Source organism: Cottoperca gobio, chromosome 17 (genome assembly GCF_900634415.1).
Source record: "Cottoperca gobio chromosome 17, fCotGob3.1, whole genome shotgun sequence".
Classification (NCBI taxonomy): domain Eukaryota; kingdom Metazoa; phylum Chordata; class Actinopteri; order Perciformes; family Bovichtidae; genus Cottoperca; species Cottoperca gobio.
This window is the reverse complement of record NC_041371.1, coordinates 17,771,633-17,784,387: the sequence shown is the minus strand read 5'-3', so window position 1 is coordinate 17,784,387 and position 12,755 is coordinate 17,771,633. Positions and strand designations below refer to the sequence as shown.

General features: G+C 43.0%; 1 protein-coding gene across 4 annotated transcripts in view; it reads right to left on the bottom strand.

The window, feature by feature from the left end:
• rnf220a (ring finger protein 220a) overlaps nucleotides 1–12,755 on the bottom strand; it is a 164,368-nt gene that overhangs the window by 17,502 nt on the left and 134,111 nt on the right. For 2 of the 4 annotated variants that reach the window (XM_029453171.1, XM_029453173.1), the window contains exons 6-9: nucleotides 12,207–12,249; nucleotides 8,279–8,325; nucleotides 6,542–6,665; nucleotides 33–225 (exon numbers count right to left, since the gene is read on the bottom strand). In XM_029453171.1, coding sequence (XP_029309031.1) covers nucleotides 33–225; nucleotides 6,542–6,665; nucleotides 8,279–8,325; nucleotides 12,207–12,249 — 407 coding nt within the window. Of the gene's footprint in view, nucleotides 1–32; nucleotides 226–6,541; nucleotides 6,666–8,200; nucleotides 8,326–12,206; nucleotides 12,250–12,755 lie in introns of all 4 variants that reach the window. The other 2 variants (XM_029453170.1, XM_029453172.1) reach the window with 1 other exon arrangement.

Below are 12,755 nucleotides of genomic sequence, written 5' to 3'. Positions count from 1 at the left end.
GGTTTGACGGTGCAGTTGTTAAGGCTTCTTACTTGAGCACGGCTCCCCGTAGCGCCTCCCTCTCCCTGGCCTCTCCTTGGTCCTCTCCGGCTCCAGAGCAGGGGATAATATCGGCCTCGGTGTACTGGGCCTTGCCGTACTCCAAGGTGTCGTCTCCGTCCACGTCTAAGTCAGCGTCACTTTCTGCTGTGCTCTCCTTGATGCTACACGTGGCAAAACCTGTTCCTGTGAAAACAATACGAAGACGGTTTTCAGTGGGACTTTCTTATTTACTCTGTTAACAACCTTTAACCTCCGTTTACTTTTTCCTCACCAATTACAGATCTGCAGATAGGAGGGAAACAAGAACAATATTTCGTCAGAGACGAAGGTGAAGACGGAGAGACGGTGTTTAGACATGGGTGAACTGATGAAGACTGACACCTCACCCATCAATCTTTGAGAGAAAGAGAGGGAGAGTGTGTGTGTGTGTGTGTGTGTGTGTGTGAGAGTGGCACTTCTATAAACCCAGTGATGAACGCTCAGACAAACCCTTACCGCTGCCTGACTGCTCCCTTCAGCTCCACTTAGCCACAGAGCCGGCTGTGTGTGTGTGTCCGTCACTTAGAGGCGTCTCCTCAGTGTTTGTTTGAGACCGTCTGTCCCTCTGTCACTTAGGCCCCGTCTCTCAAACCCCTTGAAGGTGTGTGCGAACGCGCGCACGCGTGTGTGAGTCTGTCTACCTGTCACTTACACCGTGTCTATCTACCACGCAAAGGTAGGTAAGGTGTGTGTTACTTACTATTTGAGCACTTGGAGGTAGGTGTGTGTGTGTGTGTGTTTCACTTGAGATGTGACTGTGAATGTGTCTGCGTGTGTGGGTACCAGTGACAGGCCTGACAGCCATCTTATTTACACCCATCCCAATTCCTACAAGCTCTCAGCTGGACTGGTGTGCTGTGTGTGTGTGTGTGTGTGTGTGTGTGTGTGTGTGTGTGCGGGACCAGATACAAGCTCGACAGAGTTGACAGCCATCTTATTTAACCCCCCTGTCCCAGTACGTGTGTGTGAGTCTCGATACTTGACTCCCTCTCAGTGCACTACAGAGTCACACTGCACTATGGCATCTTTGTCAAAGTGCAAATCAGCTGCTCGGGCTCGTCTCCGAAGAGCTTCTGGGATTTAAACATCGGCTGCTGCTTCTCGTCCTTCGTAACTGTAATTCATTTCACTCTTACACGAGAACATTTTCTTCCTTAAAATGAGGAGGGAGGAGAGAGAATGTGAGCGGGGAACGACTGAAAGCCGCCGTGATAAAATGCACCACCGATGCTAAGTCGTTTTTACAACAGGGGCCATGGTTTTTAGTGATCAAATAAAAAAGACCTTTTAACTTTTATTTGGTCTCAGCGGCAGAGGGGAACATATGGGAACAATGGCCACGCAGCGTAAATCTAGCAGCCTGCTGGCTCCTGCTCGGCTACTGAGGCTATAGTTTTTCAGAGCATGACAGAAGGCGAACAGAGCACATGTCACATTATACAGTCTAACATGGTTGGGCTTCATGCCCCCCCCCCCATCTTTATTGGCACACTTTTTTCTCGCTCCTTAGTTTGTTGATTTAGGGGAAAGCGCAGTGTTATAGGAGTTTTTTCCCAGCACTCATTTACCATCAAAGACCTTTACACATTGCATTCCAGACCTCTCTTTCACCGACTACAACATTGGGGTTCCATGCCAGATACACAGGTCCAGTTTGAGTCCATATTTAAGTTCATACATGAGGTTAAGCCATCCTACCCACAATGCTCCAGGGTCAGCTAAGCCAGGGAAGGTAGTGACAACGCTTTGAATGCTGCCAGGCTTCTTATCCTTTAGCTGTGAATAAGTGAGAGTAACACAGATAGGCTCGACTGCAAACCACTAATGCACTACTGTGCGAGAGTGCTTTACTGTGTGTGTTGGGGTGCTGATGGCTGTGGCGGCATAATCTAATCAACTGATCAAACTATAGATCTTGTGGCCACAACAACTGGTTTCAAGAAGTGGAACTTGGGCATGTGGGCTCAAGAGGATTTGATAATGCCCAAGGTAGAGGTTTTCACGGCAGTGGAAAACCTACACGGACATTGGGAGTCTCAACCTCTAAGCCAAGGAGACGGCCCAAAATTCTAGCTTTGACCACAAACCCGGTTTAAGAACTAAGTGGACCTGTGAAGAACTGTAACCCGAGGGATTCACAAGATTACTTCAATTTACAGGTTCTGTCCAGCACTGATCTGAGCATCAATTAAGGGTTTAAAATACGTCACATTACAAATTTAAATAGTATAAGTTATATATATATATATATAATATAATATAATATAATATATCGACAATCGTCAGTTTTTGGGCTGATGGCGACTGGCTGGAAATTATTTTAACATATCTCCCAAACCTTAAGGATGGATATGATGCTGTATTTTCTTATTGATACGTGGCCTATTTGTGCACTGACACACTGTACATGTCTTGGGTGTTTTAACTGTGAGCATATGCGAGGCCTTTTGTGTGCGTGTGTGTGTGTCCCAGTGCTTCTATCTGTCCCTCTAAGCAGTCTTGGCAGGCCAATCTAATCTGGCCAGGGAAAGGTCAGCCCCACTCTAACTGCCTTTCACTCACATTACGCCCCCCCCCCCCCCCCCCCCCCCTCTTTTTTTTCCCCCTTCACCTCTCTTACTATCCATTCCTCCTCTCCTCACCTTATTTTCCCTCCTTTTTATGTTTCATCATCCCTTCTTTCTTACCTTTATTCTTTCAAAATTCTGCAACATATCCTGTTTCCACTCATTGTTCCTGCCCCCGCTTGTTTTGACAGTTTGCTTCCTTTACTTCTCTTCCACCAACCTTTATCGCTCTCTCATTCTCTCTACTCATGTATCACTTTCTTTCTCTTCCTCTCCTGTACCAGTCCCCCTTCTTCTCTGTCGACAGGCATGATCAATACACACACATACCGACTCCTGCAGGGCCACCCTGGTCCGCCTCATTATCATAGCCATCTCCTGAATATCGTTGACTCTTAACATACGAACTACACATTTTATTCTCCGAGCTACACGCTTTCATGACAGCAACACCGGAGACACTCCATTTACATACGTGTCACCACAACAACGCTACGAGTACAGATCTGAAGAGGCAGGCAGGACCAAAGGACTCATCAGGCTGACTGACAGCCCGGATCAACCAATCGACCGACCTCTGCAACATCCCGTTACCATAGCAATTATCGGGACCCCCTAAGAAGCAGAGAGTCAAAGGTCATCGCACTATCTTTCTGCCATTTACAGGTCAGAGAGAGAGATTGGGAAAGGGACACAGACACAAAGACTTGAGACGGCCATCTTTGAAGTCCATTTACAAAGCACAGATTTTCTCCTCTTTCTCAATCCCTCTGGGCCATCTCAACCTGCAGTAATCCCCCTCTTCTCCTCCTGTGTCTCTCAGGACGGCCTGATATCAAACCTCAGGATCTGTCTGCCTGCCTCCCTGTCTGCCTTTCCATCTGTGTGTGGCTCAACTCACGGATCAACTACTTTGTTCCAAAAGCAGGAGTAAACATTTGAGAAACAAATAGGAAGATGCTATAGGAGGAACAAACTGAACTAAATAGAATGTGTTATATTAGATTTTGATGATCGATTAATCGCTTAAGACATAAATGATACAAGAATGGCAGATGTGTGTTTGAGCTTTTGGGCTGCTTATTTGACAAAAAAAAGAAAACCCTATTTGAACACCACCCGTGGCTCTGAAAACTTTCTATGGATATTTTTAAATAATCTCTGATATTAAAGATTCTAAATGATTAATCCAAAATCTCTTTATTTACTTATTGAATGAATAGTTCCTGATTTAAATCAAAACGTTCGCCAAATTTAGACTATTTTATGCTTGTTTTTAACACAACATTACAATATACAATTGAGAACTTAGGCTACCTCAGGAAATGAAAATAATGGTTTTGCTCATATACTCTCATATTGGCGCTAGTATCAAAAGACATTAAAACACGAGATTATGAAGTAAACTTAAGTAATAAACCACATTTCCCCCACATAAATATAGACTTAATGTATCCTGCAAAGTTAAGAAGCAGAAGCTAGTTGACTTAGACAGACAGACAGACAGACAGACAGACACACAGACAGACAGACAGACAGTCCACTAGACGGATAAAGGAAGCTCTCTGTCTGTGCTGAGGGTCCTTTCAACCTGGCTAAGCCGGTGCGAGACCCAGGGAAGTTTTCCCTCACACAGAGTTGAATCATCAACTGATCTTGTTCGATTTTTCCCCTCCCTCCCCCCCCCCTCTCGAAAATGCCCCGTTCCCTCTGCCTTTCTTCCTTGCGCTCTCAAAGGGAGGGAAGGACGGTGGCACTTCACAAAGGGATAGGCCCTCTCTTCATCCCGCCAGCTGAGGAGACCCCCTGCAACATCTCTATATCCATCTGGCCGGCCCTCGAGAGCCTGCAGGATTCAGCGGCGAGTGTTAGAACCACTGAGGAGCTTTCAACACGAAATCCACCTTCTGAGCCTTCTGCTGCGTGTCTGTGTGTGTGTTTCAAGTCGCTCTCCCCAGGCCACCTCAGTTATCTGTGTCACATCACAAGGTGCCCTATTAGAGCGCGGCAGAAGGGTCCTGTGTCTGCTCGTTTAACGACGCAAAAGAGAGATGGAGCATCGGGGAGACGGATCGGCCACCTCCCACCCAGCGAGTTGTTCTTTGGCGCGGCATAGTTGAGATTTCAACATTGATCTGTCTTGTCTCTTCTCTCTCTGGCTTGCAGAGCGGGAGGCAGGTGAGGCTCAGCGTGTGTGTGTGTTTAACAACGGATAGAACAGGCAGAGGAGGGAGGCGAGCAGGAAGAGGGACAGATGAAAGCCGAGGCAGAGCCCAGAGAGTTTGAAGGAGCCTCTTAGAGATGACAACAACTCTTTACCTCCATCTGTGCACGTCTTGATGGCTTGCCTCCACCTTTCTCTCTCTCCACGTTTGACACATAAACACAACGGAGGGCCACGATGGGAGGCCATTGTGGGAGCGCAGTGCCGTTTAAATCAACAATAAAAGCTAAACAGAAATAAAAGTATTTTCACTATTTTTCAACAAAACTATGCAGAACATAATAGGCAGATCAAATGATGAAATGATTAGTTGCAGAGTTATTTGGAAGCAGAGCCATTTAGTGTTATTTGATAATCTTGTGGACTGTTGTCAACGTCACTTTGAGTTTTAACACATTTATAAATTAACATAAGATAACAACACAAGTTTGAAAAATGAGGACCGAAAAAGTGACATAGAGCTACCACTGTAGATGTGTTGGGTCACAGAGCAGCGATGCTCCCCAGTGACCAGCTCTGCCATCCAGTTCTATAATTGCATTTCTGGACACACTCACTCACAAGCACACAAGCACGCACACACGTGACCAGCGGGTCAATTGCCCAGCTGAATGTGTTTTCCCTCCCCTTGCTAAGAGGGTTGTGTAGGGCCAAACCAAACCAAATGTGTAAGAAGGGGAAGATTTAATGGGATTTGAACATTGAATCACACCCATAATGTATGAATATATAAAGTTTGAAAGGAGTTTCTAGCTGAAAGTTTAAATAAGTAGATATGAGTTCAAAAGTTTAAGAATGTCTCAATTCTGAACATTTCGTACATTCAGAATGCAGAATTTTTCCCGGAATATTTGGAATATTACAAAAGAAAGTATGAAAGGTGTGAATGAAAAAACTAGCTCGCACTGAATGTGATGTTAGAAAACCTACGGGGCGTGTACACTAGAAAAAAATAAAATAAATCTAGACAGCAATAGTATAAAACGGGCGACTGACGAGTGCGTTTGGATAAAGTTAACGCTCTTCGGCGGAGTTTGGCCCAACAAGCAGCTCTCTGCAGAGCGTAACATACAAACATGGACAGAGTAGAGAGGTAGACCACCACACCAAGAACAGACTGTTCCACCACTGCTGTGCAATTATCACTGCCATTTACAATACTCACTTTTTATAATTTGTGCAATTATCACTGCCATGTGCAACTATTCACTTTATTTCTATCAACCACTTGGTACTTAGATTATTTTTTATTCTATTTAATTATTGTGTTCTGCCTTTTTACTTCATATGTTCTTTTGCTGTGACAAGATACATTTCCCCGTTGTGGGACTAAAGGATTCTGATAAAACAGAAAGATACATGGATAAAAAAGTTGCTTTTTTGCACAGCAGAAAAGAAAAGTGAAATGAATGGGCTGCGTCTTAAAGCTTTTTGCAGAGTTTATGAGTTCAATAATTAGTACGGCCCTCCAAGGATGTTGTAAAAAATAAAATGGCCCTTGATAGGAAAAAGGTTCCCCACCCCTGTCTTAGAAGAACATCTAAGTCATCTAAGTAGCAGATCACCAGACGGCTACATCCTCACACAAACCTGCCTCTGAACAGAAACCCATGAGAAATAAAAACCAGCAGTGTTGTATGAGCCGAGTGGTGTGTGTGTGTGTTTGTACCTCTGAAGCCTCCCTCCAGCAAAGCCGTGGCTCTGATCCTCTTCTGTCCCGCCCACTCGTACTCCTCAAAGCCACGCCCATTCTCTCCGTCTGCAGAGTCATCATCGCCTAACGCACCCTCACGCTGACACACACACACACACACACAGGGACACATGTTAGTCAGAGCAAACATTTCTTATTTAAAAAAGAAGAAGGTATTTTTGTCTTGCAAACACATGATTTGTAATGTTTTATAAATAGTGGTGTGGGGCAAGAAAGGCCAGATCTCAATAGCACGCTTCATCTGTACCACACCATGACCAGCTGTGATGAGAACCCGTATTGTGTCAATAAGACACAAACGAGAGGAGAAAAGAGGCTGAATTAAACTAACAACTTGTTTACTGGAGGCTCCAACTATTTTCTTCTTCTGTTGTGCATCAAGCTTGTGAGTAACAGGAGTTGCTGTGCTGTACCTTTTTGTTCCTATACTCAATATGTTTCTAACAGAACTTAGGCTGTTTTCTCAACAGCTTGTTGTTGCCATTATGAAATCTCTTCCACCTTGGAACACTTTCAAATTATGTTTTGTTTGATTTGTTTTCCAGCCAAACATGTTTTTTTGTTGCCAATTTAACCTAACTTGCTGCAAAACCCCTCGAGACGTTGGGAGGCAATAAGTTGATTTGCCAAAGACCCATCTGATTGTTTCATTTTCATCTTTTACTGTGAAGCTGCAGCAGGAAGTGACTAGTTTACCAAAAATGCCTCGCTCTAGATTAGATAAGCTGTAAAGAGAAGATCAGAAAAACAGAGAATCTTCTGTCAATTTGATCACTAAGGACTAGAAGAGAAAATGTATGTCAGTACAGTATCTGTACTATTGAATATGTAACCAGCTCACATGGCATGGTACAGCACTTGAACACCTAAACCGTGCTAGTAGAAAAGAGGTAACAGTGTTTCTCTAGCTCGTGTAACGGACAGCAGTCACTGAGGTGAGATACAGGAGGAGCAGTGGTAGTTAGTGCTGATGATTTGTTGTCTTTTGTGTATTTCAGGAAAGAATGGAACTGTTTAGCATCTACAGAGAAGAAGTGCTAGTGAGCAGCTACGAAACAGTGAGAGGAGGTGACTGGAAATATCCTTCTGTTTGGGCTACATCTACAGCAAGCGAAGCCAAACTGGCGCCTCATCTACGGACTCTGAAGATGGAACTGTTATACAGGAGCTGCATGCTGATGAAGACGATGCAACCATGTCATATGGGATTAACCGCAGCCTCCTACTTTGAAATAATGTTTATGTCAGCTTTGCAGTGGCAAAATGTAACCATGGACATGTGAATATTACAATGTCAGGGTGTGTTTTCTAGAGACGGGACCGATCGGATATCTGCTGATCGTTATTAGAACTGAACAACAGTGGATCTCTAGTTCTCTCAATGGTCAAGTCTTTCAGTTATTCCCATATGACGTGAATGCAGTACCACCATGTAAAGGAAGTTAAGAGGTGGTCCATATCTAGAGGAAGTAGAGTGTCTATTGGTTGTTATCTGCACTAATGCACAGAAGTGATTGGACAGCATCTACAGGAAGTAAAGAGGTGACTGGACAGCATCTACAGGAAGAGAAGGTTTGACAGGCTGTCCGACTGGTTTCGGGGCTAAGAGTGTACCTGGATCAGGCATTGTTCCACATGTCTACTCATCTCCTCCTCGCTCCCAGCCAATGGGGCGCTGCACAGAGGACATACCTGGCCCCCCTCATCAGGCTTCCTCCTCTTCATCTTTCCTATACGCGCTGGAAATGGGTAGACAAGAGAGAACGACGGACACAATTGTTAATGTCAATTTAGTCGTCAATGTTTATACTCATGTGCAGGGTTAGTACAGCTTTTTAAGAGGGAAATTCAAGCACGTTCAAGGTACCTAAAGCAAAAGAATTCCAGACTCTCAAAGCCTTCATCGTCACATCTAAATTGTTACTATAAATGCAATTGCGAAAAATAAAGTTTAAAGACTTTGTTTATACCCACAGCAATAAATGCATATTGACACTTTGTATTTTATTTGACCAGCTGTTCATATTAACTTTGATTGTATGTTTTGTTAATGGTTAGGCTATTTAGTGTTTGCTCATTTCCAGAGTGAGGGATCAACAGACGACTTATCTACTTCTGAATGACGAGTGAGCACAAGAGAAGAACTTTCCTTTTTTGTGAACACCAGGTTAGGTTGACAAATCAAACCTTTTTCAAGGAGTAGATATGCCAATTCAAGCATATTTCTAACAACGGTTCAAGTTATTAATTTGAAACTTTCAAGACTTTGTACGAAGCCTGCATTTTGAAGTTTTTAAAGCATGGATAATATAGGTTTCAAGGCACAGGAGATAATCGGAAAATAAAAAGACGTGAGGGATATTTATGTCAGATGAATCTTCCTTGATTGGACATGCAATGTAAAACGGCTGACTTGTTTTGACTTGTCAGCTAACTTAAAACATCAAGTGTCAGATAAAGCTTGTGCTTTAGATGTTTACTGATTGCATGTGATGAGAGCACAGATGCGACAGACGCCGCACAGCTGTTCATTGTTTTTTGCGGAGAGTTGACGATAACTTTTACGTTACGGAGAGCTGCTTGGTCTTAGGAGTCTAAAGGGCACAACATATTTCAAGCACGAGGACTTTACCACAGAGAATGTAAAGCTTTCCTGTCTGATGTCGATGCTGAATACGGGGACGTACTACAATTCTGATGTGCGCTGGCTGAGTCTCGGCTCCGTGCTGCAGCGGTTTTATTCCCTGAGATCAGAAATCGATCTGTTTTTGAAAGAGAAGGAGCGACCTCTTTATGAGCTGAGAGACCCTCCATGTTTGGCAGACCTGGCATTTTTAGATACCTCCTTGGAAGCGCTGACTGAATGCTGTCATGAGACGTGACATGAGATGAGAGACGTGATCACAGACACATATTTCCCCTTGTTATCAGAAAGGTTGGCGTTTGGAAAAGTACATTTGATTTTGGACAGCGTAGGGAAGTGCGCAACATTGAAGTTGCGTAGTTGTGTCTCAAAGAGACGGAGCTTCACACAGAATGCTTTCATGTGCGCAGTAGGCTCTTGTTCAGTGTTGAGATGACCAGTAAGATCAAAAGATATCTAAGAAGCAATCTGAAGCTCCTGTTTTGAGAATGAGCTGCAAACCCTTATTGTAACTAATTAAATGAAACCTCATTAATAGAAAGCTGTGATGAGGCTGACCCCCGCCCTCCTTGAGCATATTCAATTATCAAGCATAATCTACCTGCATTTGTTTTAATGCAATATACCTCACCTCGAGTGAGTGGCCCAGCCCTTCATATATTTTTCTGTATGTGGCCCTCAGTGAAAAAAGTTTGGACACCCCTGCTCTATATCAACGCCATTCCTCTCCCTCAGTTTCTCCTTCCTTCCCTCCTGTCACAGCTCCCCCACCACCACCGCCACCACCACCACACACACATTTAATTAGAAATTTAACAGAGCAGAACAGCCGTCATTGCGCCCCGAGTCTCTGTCGTTTTTTCTTAACTGCAAATGGCGCGCGGGGACATTAATTTTTAGCTGGCTGGGAAAGCAGAGGAGGCCAAGAGGGACCGTGGCGAGGGATGGAGGGAGAGGAGGAGGACATAAGGCAATACGCCATAACTGTAGGGGAAGAAGATGGAGGGAGCGAGGCTGGGAGGGTTAAAGAGAGAAACGGCCTCCTCCTCCACGCCAATTCTCCCCTGACGCTAATCGAGGGGAGCGTTGTTAAATAGAGAAGGGAAGGGGCTGCTAATTAGGTCCGGCAGGAATCTCTGCCCCCCCCTCAGCCGTTGTACCCCACATGAGAATGATTCCTGGTTCCACATGAGGGCCGAAAGAAAGTAATGGAGGGCGAAGTTTAAACTAAGTCTCTTGTCATGGGTTCCGACTGAAAAAGGCTGAGTTATCGGTGCGTCGCCGCAACACGCTACATTTCTTGCAATAGATACAACAACTGATGTGGTAACAGTCAAGTGTTACAGATACACATATATTGATCAGTGCTTCACTGCTTCAGTATTAAGTGTAAAAGTTAACAGGTTTATTTAGTAGCGTGGCAAAAGATACACTGTCAACTGACATGTGTGTTCAACTTCGTGGATTACTTCGCTGTGTCAGCACATCGGACTTCTGTTCAACCTGAAGGCCGTGTTAGGAATTCAGAATTGTCGACCCAGGCTTGACATTTCTTGTACTGCAACCCATGTTTAGGTACTAACATGAACGATGGCTGCATCCTATTCAAGTGTCCCAGTAAGAACATGATGACAGTGAGTCAGCATTCATTACATTTTTAACACCTGTGCTTTTCCTACTGTGACGTGTCAAAATGTCTTCTGTGAAAAAGGCTCATTGGCCACATTTGCCAAGTTTTGCATTTAAAGCCTTGAAAAAAACCACAACAACGTGTGTGTGGACTGTGGTGTAACTTAAAGCACTGCTCAAGTTATCCCAGAATTATCTGATTATAAAAGCTAGCTAGACGCTCAGAAGCCTCACCTCAGAGCTTAACCCAAAACTGTGCCTAATGTTAGAATATTATATCCAAGTCACAAGGCTAATAATCCAGTTTTCCCCAACAAAGAAAAGCCCATAAGGGGGTAGTCTAACCATCTGGAAGAAAGATTATTCTGTTTGCTGGACAATAACAAATGTTTTCAATGTTTACTCTTTGTCCTAATCCAAACAAAGATGATAACCACAAATGTTCTTGCTCAATTTGTACAATGTGAACCAAAATTAAAGTATTGATGTTTCTTTCCAATAAGTTATATTTTCAGGCAAATAACACATTCATATGTTGCCTGTGTTTTAGAAATAGAGCAAGGAGTTATGTCATTTCTGGGAAATAAAGATGCAACTTGAAAACGGGTTCAAATCTATTTAGTTTGTGCAACATATGGATGATATTTAACCAGACGGTGAGAGGAGTCTTTGAACATTCTGAAAATACATTCAAAATAGTTGTTTAAAAACTCTTTGGATTTTTAAAAACATTGTCAGGTAGGCTAATTATTATTTTTAAAAGTTGTGCTTATCTCTGTGACTTGAATGTAATGTTAATAATACATGAAGACGGTACAAACTGGTGTTACTAAGAGCCGCAGGTGTCCATCACATGATTTCATTAATGAGTAATGATAGATAAACATCACCTGACACATCAAATGCACAGTAGTAAAAAATATGTTCCATTAAATCAAAAACATATACCTTTCAGAAATGACAAAAAAAAACGTTTGTCTCCTGTGCCTTGAAATTTGTGATATTATAATGTCCTTAGTGGTGATTATTTATTTTAATTTCAACATTCATTGTTGTACTTTATTTTAAATTATTCTTCTGTAACTTGAAATCTAGATTTATAAAATGTATATAATACAATATATTTTGAACTTGAATGTATTTCTCCTATTTTATCTCTAAAAATGTCTGACACTAAAGAGAATCTATGTAATATTTACACAGAAATCCAATGACCAAAAACAAGCCAGGCGACAGCAATAAACTCTTGATAACGACATTCACATTAAATCAATTTGTTGGAGTCATATCATGTATAATAAGCGGAATAAAGTATCACTCAGGAGATGAAACGTTGTGTGTACATACCATTCAATCTTGTTTGCCTGTTTGCTCGAACTCGTAAAAATGTCTGCAAGCAGAGGGAAAAAAAGAGGGGGGAAATATACATTAGATAATAAACAAACACTGTAGCATGTTTACAAGTAGAAATATAACTTTTCAGAATGGGATTGCTTTGGATGCTGAGACTGGGGCACTGTAAACAAACCTACATCTCTATTGATCTCCACATCCTCCATGACTCTCAGGGTTCACTCATAACTCATTCTACAGCCGCCAAAACTCACTTCTGCAAACTACGCGTCTGTGTCTCCAGATACTGTACATCACTGCAAACAAACGGTTGTGTCTATAATTTAATGCGGATGGAAAAGGATTGAAAGTGGCGCTTCGAATCGGCAGATTCTGCTCATGTCCGACGCCATGTTGGCTTATTTTGATCATGTGACGCGCTGGGGACGGAAGTGGGGAAACGTCACATGTTGTTCCGGATCTCGACCGCTAGGGGGAAGCAACGAGTTTCATTAAAAGGTCTGCATTTAATTAACGGGGTTGGAGTTTTACATACAGACTATA